The 13,285-nt window shown below is 37.9% G+C and overlaps 1 protein-coding gene across 1 annotated transcript in view; it reads left to right on the top strand.

Annotated features, from left to right (window-relative positions):
* The window catches only part of LOC105008762 (5-hydroxytryptamine receptor 3A), a 98,459-nt gene that overhangs the window by 31,343 nt on the left and 53,831 nt on the right, over positions 1 to 13,285 (top strand). The window contains exons 2-4 of the mRNA XM_013131355.4: positions 7,222 to 7,382; positions 7,490 to 7,534; positions 7,612 to 7,721. Coding sequence (XP_012986809.1) covers positions 7,222 to 7,382; positions 7,490 to 7,534; positions 7,612 to 7,721 — 316 coding nt within the window. The remainder of the gene's footprint in view (positions 1 to 7,221; positions 7,383 to 7,489; positions 7,535 to 7,611; positions 7,722 to 13,285) is intronic.

The following is a 13,285-nucleotide window of genomic DNA, read 5'->3' as shown; positions in this document are numbered from 1 at the left end:
GTTTGCCAAAATGTACTTTAGTAAGCCAAAATCCTTCTGGGAAAATGTCTTGTGGACAGAAGAGACCAAGATAGAGCTTTTTGGTAAAGCACATCATTCTACTGTTTACCGAAAACGGAATGAGGCCTACAAAGAAAAGAACACATTATCTACAGGCAAACATGGTGGAGGTTCAAATATGTTTTGGGGTTGTTTTGCTGCCTCTGGCACTGGGTGCCTTGACTGTGTATAAGGCATCATGAAATCTGAGGATTACCAAAGGATTTTGGGTCGCAATGTAGGGCCCAGTGTCAAAAAGCTGGGTTTGCGTCCGAAATTGTGGGTCTTCCAACAGGACAATGACCCCAAACGTACTTCAAAAAGCACACAGAAATGGATGGCAAATTTGTGGCCAGCAATTAATCCAGATCTAAATCCCATTGAACACCTGTGGAGAGATCTTAAAATTGCTGTTGGGAAAAGGCGCCCTTCCAATATGAGAGGCCTGGAGCAGTTTGCAAAGGAAGAGTGGTCCATATTGATGGTTATAGGAAGCGATTGATTTCAGTTATTTGTTCGAAAGGGTGTGCAAACAAATATGAAGTTAAGGGGGCCAATAATTTCATCCAGCCCATTTTTGGTGTTTTGTGTGCAATTATGTCCAATTATTATTTTTTCCTTCTTTTTTTTGTTTTGTTCCAATACACACAAAGGGAATGAACATGTGTATAGCAAAACATGTGTTAATGCAATACTTTTCTGTGAGAAATACTTGATTTTCTGGAATAATTTCAGGGGTGCCAACACTTTTGGCCATGACTGTATATTTCAAGTGTTTATTTCTTTTAATTTTGATGATTATAACTGACAACTAATGAAAACCCCAAATTCAGTATCTCAGAAAATTTGAATATTGTGAAAAGGTTTAACATTGAAGCCATCTGGTGCCACACTCTAATCAGCTAATTAACTCAAAACACCTGCAAAGGCCTTTAAATGGTCTCTCAGTCTAGTTCTGTAGGCTACACAATCATGGGGAAGACTGCTCACTTGACAGCTGTCCAAAAGACGACCATTGACACCTTGCACAAGGAGGGCAAGACACAAAAGGTCTATGCTAAAGAGGTTGGCTGTTCACAGAGCTCTTTGTCCAAGCACATTAATAGAGAGGCGAAAGGAAGGAAAAGATGTGGTGGAAAAAAGTGTACAAGCAATAGGGATAACCACACCCTGGAGAGGATTGTGAAACAAAACCCATTCAAAAATGTAGGGGAGATTCACAAAGAGTGGACTGCAGCTGAAGTCAGTGCTTCAAGAACCACCACTCACAGACCACCATACAACCAAGACAAGGGTTTCAGCTGTCGCATTCCTTGTGTCAAGCCACTATTGAACAAGACACAGCGTCAGAAGCGTCTCGCCTGGGCTAAAGACAAAAAGGACTGGACTGCTGCTGAGTGGTCCAAAGTTAGGTTCTCGGATGAAAGTAAAAGTATCCCTGTTCTTAATTGGCCAGCAAACTCGTCTGACCTTAACCCTATAGAAAATCTATGGGGTATTGTGAAGAGCAAGATGCGATATGCCAGACCCAACAATGCAGAAGATCTGAAGGCCACTATCAGAGCAACCTGGGCTCTCATAACACCTGAGCAGTGCCACAGACTGATCGACTCCATGCTACGCCGCATTGCTGCAGTAATTCAGGCAAAAGGAGCCCCAACTAAGTATTTAGTGCTGTACATGCTCATACTTTTCATGTTCATACTTTTCAGTTGGCCAACATTTCAAAAAATATTTCTTTTGTATTGGTCTTAAGTAATATTCAAATTCTTGGAGATACTGAATTTGGGATTTTCATTAGTTGTCAGTTATAATCATCACAATTAAAAGAAATAAACATTTGAAATATATCCGTATGTGTGTAATGAATGAATATAATATAAGTTTCACTTTTTGAATGGAATTACTGACATAAATCTACTTTTTGATGATATTCTAATTATATGACCAGCACCTGTATATTTGAATGTCATTGGCATAGCTATGGAAGTTAATGTTGTTGTTCTGTTGAATTTGGCCCAGAGGTAGCATATAGAGATTGAACAGAAGCAGTCCGAAAACTGATCCTTGGGGAACTCTGCATGTCATAGCCACTATCAGATTCATTATTACCAATGGTGGCCATCTAGATAAGATCTGAACCAATTAAGGACTGTCCCGGAGAGTCCTAGGAGAGTCCTACCCAATTTTCCAGCCTGTCTAGAAGTGTTCAATGATCTATAGTGTCAATGCTGCGCTGAGATCTAATAGAACCAGAATTGTTATTTTATCGAAATCAGTATTCAGCCATATATCATTTAAAACTTTTATCAGGGCCTTTTCAGTACTGTGGTGAGGTCAGAAGCCTGACTGAAATTTGTCGAGAGACCAATTGAGTTCACAAAATTGCTGAGTTGATTGAAGACAACCTTCTCAATGATCTTGGCTATGAAAGGGACATTTGACACAGGGCTATACTTGTTCAGTATAGATGCATCCAGTGTTCTCTTTTTTAATAGGGGCTTAATGGCAGCTGTTTTTAGAGATGTTGGGCAAATGCCAGATTGCAGAGAGCTATTAACTATTTGCTGTAGGTCCATTGTTATAGAGTTTTTAAAGTTTTTTTTGTCTAATGGCAGTATGTCGAGACCAAATATAGAGTCTTTAATATGTCAAACTGTTTTTTCTAGGGATTTTTTATCAATTGTATCAAATTGTGACTTAATAACCAAGTTATGTCATGGTGGTCATAGTGACAGTACAGTGTCCTTGTTAGACTGTGTATTTCTGATGGTCTGTCTAATACTTTTATTTTTCCCTAAAGAAATTCATTACATTTCACAGTGGACATGAGTTCTGATACTATCTGCTTTAGGGGGTTTGTAAGCTTTAGGGGGTACTGTTGATATTCTTGTTGATCTTTCCGAATAAATGTTTCTTTCTCGCCCTATGTAACTCTATGTTGAAGCTACCAAGGCTTTGTTTATAGATGTCACAGTGAATTTTAAGTTTAGTTTTCCTCCACTTACACTGAAAAAAACATATACGCAACACTTTTGTTTTTGCCCCCATTTATCATGAGCTGAACTCAAAGATCAAAGACTTTCTCTATGTACACAAAAGGCCTATTTCTATCAAATATCATTCACAAATCTGTGTTAGTGAGCACTTCTTCTTTGCCGATATGCCTCACAGGTGTGGCATATCAAGATGCTGATTTGATAGCAAGATTATTGCACAGGTGTGCTTTAGGCTAGCCACAATAAAAGGCCACTCTAAAATGTGTTTCACTGTATTGGGGGGGTCCGGGTGGTCCGAAAACCAGTCAGTATGTGGTGTGACCACCATTTGCCTCAAATCAGTTATGACAACGAACTGCAGTTGGTTTGAGACCCCAATGAGGATGACGAGCATGCAGATGAGCTTCCCTGAGACGGTTATGCAAACCGATTGTTGGAGCAGGTGTCCGGGTGGCTGGTCAGTTGATCTTGGAGGTGAAGATGCTGGATGTGGAGGTCCTGTGCTGGTGTGGTTACACGTGGTCTGCGGTTGTGAGGCCGGATGGATGTTCTGCCAAATTCTCTGAAATGCCTTTGGAGACAGCTTATGGTTGAGAAATTAACATTCAATTAATGGGCAACAGCTCTGTTGGACATTCCTGCAATCAGGATGCCAATTGCACGCTCTCAAAACTTGCAACATCTGTGGCATTGTACTGTGTGATGGAACTGCACATTTTAGAGTGGCCTTTTATTGTGGCCAGCCTAAGGCACACCTTTGCAATAATCATGCTGTCTAATAAGCATCTTGATATGCCACACCTGTGAGGTGGATGGATTATCTCGGCAAAGGAGAAGTGCTCACTAACACAGATTTAGATTATGAACAATATTTGAGAGAAATAGGCCTTTTGAGTACATAGAGAAAGTCCCAGATCTTTGAGTTCAGCTCATGATAAATGGGGGCAGAAACAAGTGTTGCGTTCATTTTGGTTCAGTGTATGTTCTGCTTTCCTACATTCTCTTTTCAGGGCGCTTACCATCATAGTGGTTCTCCATGGTGTTTTCTGTTTGCTCATAGTTTTCTTTACCTTTTCCAGTGCAACACGATACATGACATTCAATATTTTGGCATTAAAATGATCCAGGAGTACATCAAATGACTCTGCACTTATTGTTGGAGAGATTGCTATGGCTTCCATAAACTGAGCATTGGTACTCTCATTAATGTACTTTTTCTTAACAGAAACAAGGTTTTCTGGAACATCCGAGGTGATCAGTGATTCAAAAAAGACACAGAAATGATCAGACAGGGCCAAGTCTTTAACCAAGGCAAATGAAATATCGAGACCTGAAGAGATAACCAGAATTAAAAATGTGTAAAATATGCATTGGAGTATTTGTAAAATGTGTCTGTGTGGGGATTTCAGTCCTATTACTTTTAACAAAATGGGGAGCAATACAAAATAAAATCAATACTAAATGATTTATCTGACTTTTATACATACAAACCGAAGTACTGTAGTTGACTGAATTATAGACGTTTCCATTAATACACCAATTTATACATACAAACATACATGCACACACCCACACACATATACAGACGTGTGCACACACGTGCAAATGTGCGCGCAAATGTGCGTGCGTGCACACATGCACACAAGTGTTCACACCAAAACTCTTGGGGCACCTTGGTAGTCACAAGGCTAATATAAAATTTAAATAAAAATACAATAATTTCATCCATTGGCCTACAATGGGAAAATGGTTGAATCTGGTTAAATCTTTTAGAACAGTTTTTGTGTGGACGTGTGTGTGTGCACGAGTGTGTGTGTGCGCGCTCACGCATGTGTGTGTGATTTCAAATATCACTACTTTTCTTCAAAATGAAATGCTTACATTACAGAATGCATGGTTCTATACTCTAATGGCAGTGAGATTTAAAAAAAGTGTTTTTAATGGAAGTCAATGGGACATTTTTGTCCATGGTGTCCAGAGGGAGTATCTGGCACTACATAAAATATACTAATGCAATCAAATCAATTTTATTGCTAATATTTGACATATCCAAGACTCTAATCACCACCAAAGCCCCATGCCCCTACTATTTATTATATGGAGAATATAATTTCTTTAATGATTTTTTGTAATAAATAATGAGGTAATTCAAACAATCAAGCTGGCATTTAAAGGGTTTGGTTGCTTTGAGCAGGTTTCAAGTTGTTTAAGAGATATATGAAAAAAAAAGCTGAAAAGAATATTAATGTATAGATATTTTATGTCCGTTTATTGTACGTGTGTACATTTCTGTCCACGAAGGTGTCCAAAGGGTAGTAAATTTGAGGGGCACACAAGGGTTAGATAGGTAAACAAAAACATTTCTAAGTTTACTTCTTGAATGTAGATCAATAGTAAACTATTTTCTAAGCATACTTCTTGAAACTATATAAAAATTTTTATAAAATTGTACTATCAAAGTATACTATAATAAAAACATTGTAAGGGGCTAAAGCTACTTCATCTGCAAATTTGCTGGCTAGCTAACTTAATAATCAATAATCAATATTATTGATGATTGCATTACATTAGCTAGCAGACAATATCAGATATATCTTAACTATAATAAATGTTTGCTACTAATGCAAGATTATAACATTTTGTATCGTATATTTAGTAATAAACAGCAGTACCTTCTTTCAGGTAGTAAAATCAGTTTGTTTACAATACGGAGTCCCACTGCTCCATACTCCCATCGAGTCAATGGCATCGTACCACTTTTGGTCGTTACAACTTTTTCCGTTGTGAGTCTTTGCTTCCCTGTACTGTTGCTTTATTTTCTTTATTTTATCAGGGATCTGTTTGTTAGATCGGATGAAAACCATTACAAGAAGCCTAAGACTGAGCAAATGATACACATTGCTATTCAAACAGCACAACATTCGGCATTTTCACAGCACGTAACACGTCATCCCACAAACCCTAGTCTGGCACCAAGTAAGGGCAGGGCCACATGGCCAATAAAATTAAATATGAATATAACGTTGGCATTTCTACCTCTTGTTGATAAATGTTTTCTTCTTTGCATGGTAGAGTTTTAACTTGCATTTGCCACCTGAGGGCCCTGAAGACCACATCCATCCAATATTGGTTTTCGGCCTTGTCCCTTACATACAGAGATTTCTCCAGATTTTATGAACGTCTTATATGATATTATGTTCCGTAGATGACGAGATTTCCAAACTCTTTACAATTTTATGTTGAGAAACGTTATTCTTCAATTGTTGCACTATTTCCATGCTCAATCTTTCACAGAGTGGTGAACCCCTCCCCATCTTTACTTCTGAGCAGCTCATCCTCTCTGGGACACTTTTTTTTATACTGAATCATGTTACTGATTTGTTGGTAATTAACCTAATTAGTTGTGAGATGTTCCTACAGGTTTCCTTCTTAGAATTACACAACCTTTTCAGTCTTTTGTCGCCCCTGTTACAACTTTTTTGAAACAGGCTGCTGGCATCAAATTCAAAGTGGGCATATATTTTTCAAGAAACAATTAAATGTCTCTTTTTCAACATGTTGTCTTTGTCTTATTTTCTATTTAATAAAGGGTTTGATTTGCACATTATTGCATTCTATTTTTCAAAAAAAAATTTACAGCATCCAAACTTTTTGGGAAATGGGGTTTTACAAGATGCATGTCTACCTAGAACAATGCATTAATTCTCTGACCCCCAGATCATTCTTCACCCAAAGCCAAATGTTCAATTACACATTCCTGAGTTTGACATAGTGTGATTCCTTGAGAGAGAATCTAAAGACAGATTTTCTCTTGTTCTTAAGTATCTTAATTGTAACGAAACATATATTTACAGTATACAATAATATTACAGTCAAAATACTACAACTACAGCATTAAAATATAAATGGTCTTTGTTTTATCTGTGTGCTCATTGGTTTCACCATTTGGAAATGTTAAAACACATTTTTATACACAAATATCCAGTTTGTTCACAAAAATCTGAAAAAAAGTTGGACTTTTTAATACTTTTAAATGTGCAAATCCAAACTTCTTTAGAAGGGGCTACCCCTACACCATAAGGGGCCAGAGCTGGCTGGTTTTCTGTTCAATATCTTCAATAATTGCACCCATATAATGTCCAAATAAGGTACCAGCTGAGAGTCTGTGTTGTACTGTCTTTAGGTACGGGTTCCCCTGACAGTGTGTGTAGTTACCAGGATGTTCTCAACCACCTGAATCTGACCAAAGATAACGAAGTGTTCACCTCCACACGGCCTGTGCTTGACCACAAAAACATTACCAACGTTAAAATTGAAGTCTATCTTTATGCTATCCTTGCTATGGTCAGTATTTCTGTTTGTGTGTGTATGAGTAAATGTCTATATCTACACTAAATCAAAGGCATATGTCTGTGTTAATTGATGAAATTCACATAAGTATATGTTTCCAGATTGAGAAGTCCCAGACCTTTATTCCCTTCATCTGGTTAAAACTGGTGAGTTTTTATTACAATGTTACGGTATGTTACACTAGTTCTCAATAATCGGTCAATAATCAATTTCCTCCCAACAGACATGGAATAACGAGCTGATTAGGTGGAATCCTGAGGAGTTCTGTGGAATAACCAAGGTCTCTGTCCCCAGAGAAATGCTATGGAAACCAGACATCTTCATCCATGAGATGTGAGTAGCAAAGTATGTATGCACACACTCGTGCACTCACGGACAAACAAACCCCCAACTTGGCACACTTGCCCCAATATCTTTGGTCACAGTAATGAATGCTACTTTTACAAATCATGTGATCAGATTGTGTCTTTCTTCATTTTAGCTATGTTTTTGGATTTTCACCTAAATAAAAAAACATAATTCTTCAGGAGATCAACAAAAAAATAACTAATAATACGTATGTAACAGAGTTAAGCAATCTAAGCTAATTACAAACTAGATTGAAATGTTGCCGATGGGGCTGAGGAATTGGTACCTTTTGTAGAGCTCAAACTGATGGAATGGTCGGTCATGTGTTGCAAATCTGAGAGCCACAGGTTCATGCCCAGTGTGGGACAGGAGAACTGTCAGTGCAGTAAGCCAAACTGTTAGCAGCAAATTGATGTCGGTTTCACATAGTTTTATAAAGTCTCTCTTATTCTTTGAAAGAATTTGGTGAAAATGTAATAAAGACACAATTAGTTGGTTTTGGCTGACTATCAATCAGAAAAGCTGCTGTCTACAGGCCCCCACCTGTAGCCCATTCTATCAAAATTCCAGCCTAAACATCAAAGGACAATACCTTGAAAAGTGTAATATTGGATTAAATGCCTGCACAACCTGCAGCTCTCTAGATAAGAATGGCTGATGTGTGTTTCATACAGTAGCTTAATGTAGCAGTTATTTTAGTTGGTGCCTTAATCAAGAGAAAAATGGTAGGACATAGTTGAACTATGGAATCATAGACCAGCCACCTTCTATTTAGATTTACGTGAACTGCATAAAGTTGCTGCCAGTTATTGTGGTCACTGTCCAAAACAAAGTAGGTCTTCAACATAATGCACTGCTTTTTAAACAGAAAAGTGTGTATGATGGGCAACATTTTAACACATTTAAAAATTGTGATTAATGAAACACAGGAGATTATTATATTAATCACAATTAATTATTAGAATTTCTTGACAGCACACGTAATATGTTTAAGCAGTGTTGTAATCACTTCATACACTCAAGTTTGTAAAATTAGCACACAAATTACATTTTTCATGTTTTCTTCCATTTTCTGTGATGCAAACTAGCACATGGAATGAACAACGACATGGAAGATATTTTCAGTCCTGTTGGAAAACAGTGTTGAACCACTCTAAACATGCCTTCAACAGGTGTGCGGGGGAGGTTTCTTGAAATGTAACATCGAACTGAAATCTTAACACTGAGTCCATGCTGTATAAAGTTGGAGACATGACCTTTCAAAATGAACCAATACCCAATACAATGCTACCATTAGGGTACTCATACTTAATGATTCATCTAGTGTCTTGTAAATGTAATCAAACATATATTTCCCATTAACACAACTTCGATAAAGGGAATTAATTTGCTTCAAGTTTGTGCAAGTTATCTTAAAAGGCAATAATAACAAATATCTCTAGATTTTGCTAAATTCATAAATTGCTCAAAGTAATTGTTGGATTATCTCTCTATTAGGGTTGGGCAATAAAACAATAAATTTTTTTTTAAACATTACTATATCAATAATAATGTTTTGAGATACATTTTCCATAAAGTCATGTTTTTGTGGAGCTTGGTTCATTTTCCTCATCCTATAACCTGAAGTAGCTTGCTTGAAACACAAGAAGTATGCAAAAGCAACAGCCCGTTTGGAGAAATACACTTGAATAAATTACTATTGCGCTGCCTAAAATTTGCTGTCAACTAATGGTTTGGACCACAAGGCTTTATCATTGGTACATTATAATTTTGGACCAGTAAGAGGTGTCAAGAAGTTGTTTCTAGATTTATGAGACACAAAGAATTAATACTTTTTTAAAACACATTGTTATAACGCAATACTGCACCATTAAAGTGTAGCCTACAGCAACCATGAATCTCAAAACAAGCCTTATCTCCACAAAACTTACTGGCTAGGGGTTTAATAAATGACTTGAATGATGCAATTAATAGTCCACTGTTACTTTTTAAAACAAGCATGAAATTATTTATTGGTTTATTGGTCTTCAGCATTATTACAGAAAACATTACATATTTTCCGACAGATCAAATATACTAACATATCAAATCTAACATTGAAATGCATTTTGAGACTGCTAAGGCAAATTTGGAATTTTCCTATATCTCTCTGTTCGTCATTTTTGGATGGCCAGTTTATGTGAGTTCCTTGTATTTTCTGATTGCTAAAGCATGGTTATGGAAATTTTGAAATTTTCTATATCTCTCTGTTCGTCACTTTTGGATGGCCAGTTTAAGTCAGTTCCTTGTATGACATCCTGTAAACTCCTCCTGGAGGGGAAGCAACCAGGCTCTGAACTCTCTGACGGTATTTGTAGATTTCTGGCAAAGTAAAAACACAATTTGTGTCAGATGCAAAAAACGAAAGGCATGTTTATTTGGATAGCACATTTGGAGTCTAAGTTTTTATGGCAATTTGTTCCAACAGGGTGCAGCATAATGACTAAATGCTGCCTCACCAGCCTTGGTCCTTACTCTTGCAACGGATGGCAGACCAAACCCTGATGACCTTAAGGGTCTACAGGGTTCATATTGAGAGAGATTCCTCATCATGTTTGAGTTGCAGTGGGGAAGGCCAAACATGGATTAGTATCCTGGAGGAACTTTCCACTTGATCTAATAGATGTCAGCAGAAGTTTCATGGCCATTTGATATCAAATTCAGTGATCTACTTACTCTTTTGTAAAGCAAGGCCAAAGTGTCCTTTCCAGATTGGCCACTTTGTGCCAAATTGGACACATTATGCTTTTTCAAGTTCATAGATACCCAGAATATACAACAGTGCAAAAGTGATTAATATAAGGGTTTCACACTCCCAGGAATGTTACACATGATGGAAAATTAGCTTTCCTTCAAAAAGGTACTAACAGGAGGCACCACAAGGAGGTGGGTCCAATGATCTAACATGTGTGGTGTTTGCATCATATCTGGTGATCTAACAGCATAATTGGTGTTGGCATATTATGTGGTGATCTACCATTATATGTGGTGTTTGCATCACGTTAGATCACCACATATGATGTTAGATCATATCTGGTATCTATGCCTCCTTACACACATAGATAGTAAGCAAACAGTTGGCAGGAGTAGAAAGGAAAAGAGTAGAAGGGAATAGGAGAAAGAAGGGAGAGACTTATCGACTTCTGGGAAATCTCTGAAATGGCCAGTCAGATGATGGAGTGAGGTGGGGGTCAAGAGCCAGAGGGACCTCCGGAATCACTGTTGGTTATTCAGGGAGAAATATGGGGATGAGAAACATAGCCAAATCACAGACAATTGGTTACATATAAGGACATTATTAACTGAAATATTCTATAATGACGTGACCCAATTGACAATAAATGCTCAGAAACTCTATGACACAGCCTATGTTAAGAATTTTACGTGTATCCGAATCTCTGAAGAAGGACGAGGCTTCGGATTTATTAATAGAAAATTAATACACAGATTTATTAATAGAAAATGATAAGTCAAGATACATGAATTACACTGCAGCGGTCAAATATTTGCTTAACGCTTGACCTATTCTTTCCAGGTCTCATTCATCCAAAACATAAGCATGTACCCTGGCCGTAACTCACGGACTTCTAATGCGCACTTATCCTATACCAGGAACCCTTCCTCTGTCTTTTTAAGCTTTACCCAGACAATCACAAACAATCACACACAATTCACAGACATTGCTTTTGACTCATCATTTTCAACATAGTTTTCAATTGGATATTACTTTTATCAATTACTTTAACAGATTTTAACAGACTTAAGAGTTGATGGCTGTTGACTCTTACATCTAATATTTCTACATAATCCTACGCCAAATTTGATTTAAACAGGAAAGGCTTACCTTTGAGATCGGCCCATGTAAGAGTCAAGCACCAGCATCAACCTTTCAGTCCTTTCGAATCTACTCGAATCCTCCTATCAGAAATCACGTGTACGGGGTCACCAATTGTTACGAATTTTACGTGTATCCAAATCTCTGAAGAAGGACGAGGCTTCGGTCTGAATGGAAATTTAGCACAAAGATTTATTAATAGAAAATGTTAAGTCAAGATACATGAATTACACTGCAGCGGTCAAATATTTGCTTAACCCTCGAGCTTCCACAACATATTCGCCCAATATCAAGATCAACCATCGGTTTTGATTCTCCCGCCACAGGGGCGGTTACTTTTCACTCTTGTGAGTAAAACCCATCCTTATTGGCTCTTCGTTGGCATGGTGAAATGTTGGACGAATCTCTTTGTTTTCGCTGTCCAATGAAGAAGGGCATGCTCTAAACTCTTCCCATTTGGGGTTACTCTTGGTCATAGATCAACAGGTTCTTGCATACAGGTGTGAAATCTTAACCAGGTTACAGTAATTTACATTCTGTTGTCCTAACCTAGACTAGAACATCAGGGGGTTGGAGACAGAAGGTCTCTTCCTGCTGTATAGGGGGCAGTTTCATTTGTATGTTCATTGTGGGGTTTTAATCCTGTCTCTCTATCTGAGCCAGGTGTGAAGTCTGAGTGAGTGTTGGCTGAGTGTAATGTATTGAGTTTTAAACTTTGATGGTTATTGTATTCAATCATATTTCCCTAACCTGGCTGCAGCATACAATTTAATAAAACAAAAACATAAGAATACATGGTTATTAAATCAGTCCAAATTGGTCTCCTATATTCCTTTTCCACTTAGGAGTAGCCATTTAAACTTTAAATGCAGAGTATAGTTTTGTGAGCAGCGACAGCTATACTTCTTGCGCATTAGTCAAGTTTGGTTGAAGATTTGTGGGGTTGGTGCGCATTGTTGGTGTGTCCTGTGTGTGCGTCTGACCGTGATCGTTCAAAAATTGCCGTAAAGTGTGGCTCTCAACCTAGCGAGTTTCAAATCCATTGGTCGTCATTTGAGGGAGCTACATGCTACCAAAGACATGCGCTCGCGCGTAACCGGTGACGGACTGCATGTCTTTGCTTTCGTGGTGCGAAGCATAAAGGCAACTGTTGAACACTTCCCCGAGTTGGTTTGTTGGAAAGGAGAATAAAACACCAGGAGTCAGGTCAATTACCGTACCGCATATTCCGTTTATTACAAAAGCTTTTGGAGACAAGTGTCGCCGCACAATGTCTAAGGATCAACATTCAACAGATCATTTTATACTTCTACTACGCCCAAAAGATAGAGTCGTTAAATTCACAAAGCAAGTGTGCTATTGGTCCAGTTCCAGTTCTATTCCTTATAAGGATAAACGCAAACATCTTCTTGTCCCCTTCTGGTTTCTGTCTTGCCTATCAGACTATGTGTGTGTGTCTCTAACCTGTGTCCTGTTTCTCAAAAGACAGACATACTAAATCTTTCTCTCCCCGGCAACCGCTTGAACAGGGTTTCCAATCCCCCTACTTGCTCCTTCAGTTTCAGCTCATATTACAAACATTTAATATTTTGTTTCATTGGTTACAACAGCTTATAACAGTTCACTAACTTATACAATCAATACATCTACATTGGTTACAACAGCTTACAACAGT

Source organism: Esox lucius, chromosome 9, assembly GCF_011004845.1.
Source record: "Esox lucius isolate fEsoLuc1 chromosome 9, fEsoLuc1.pri, whole genome shotgun sequence".
Taxonomy (NCBI): Eukaryota; Metazoa; Chordata; class Actinopteri; order Esociformes; family Esocidae; genus Esox; species Esox lucius.
The sequence above is the reverse complement of the archived record's forward strand: the minus strand, read 5'-3'. Positions and strand labels throughout refer to the sequence as shown.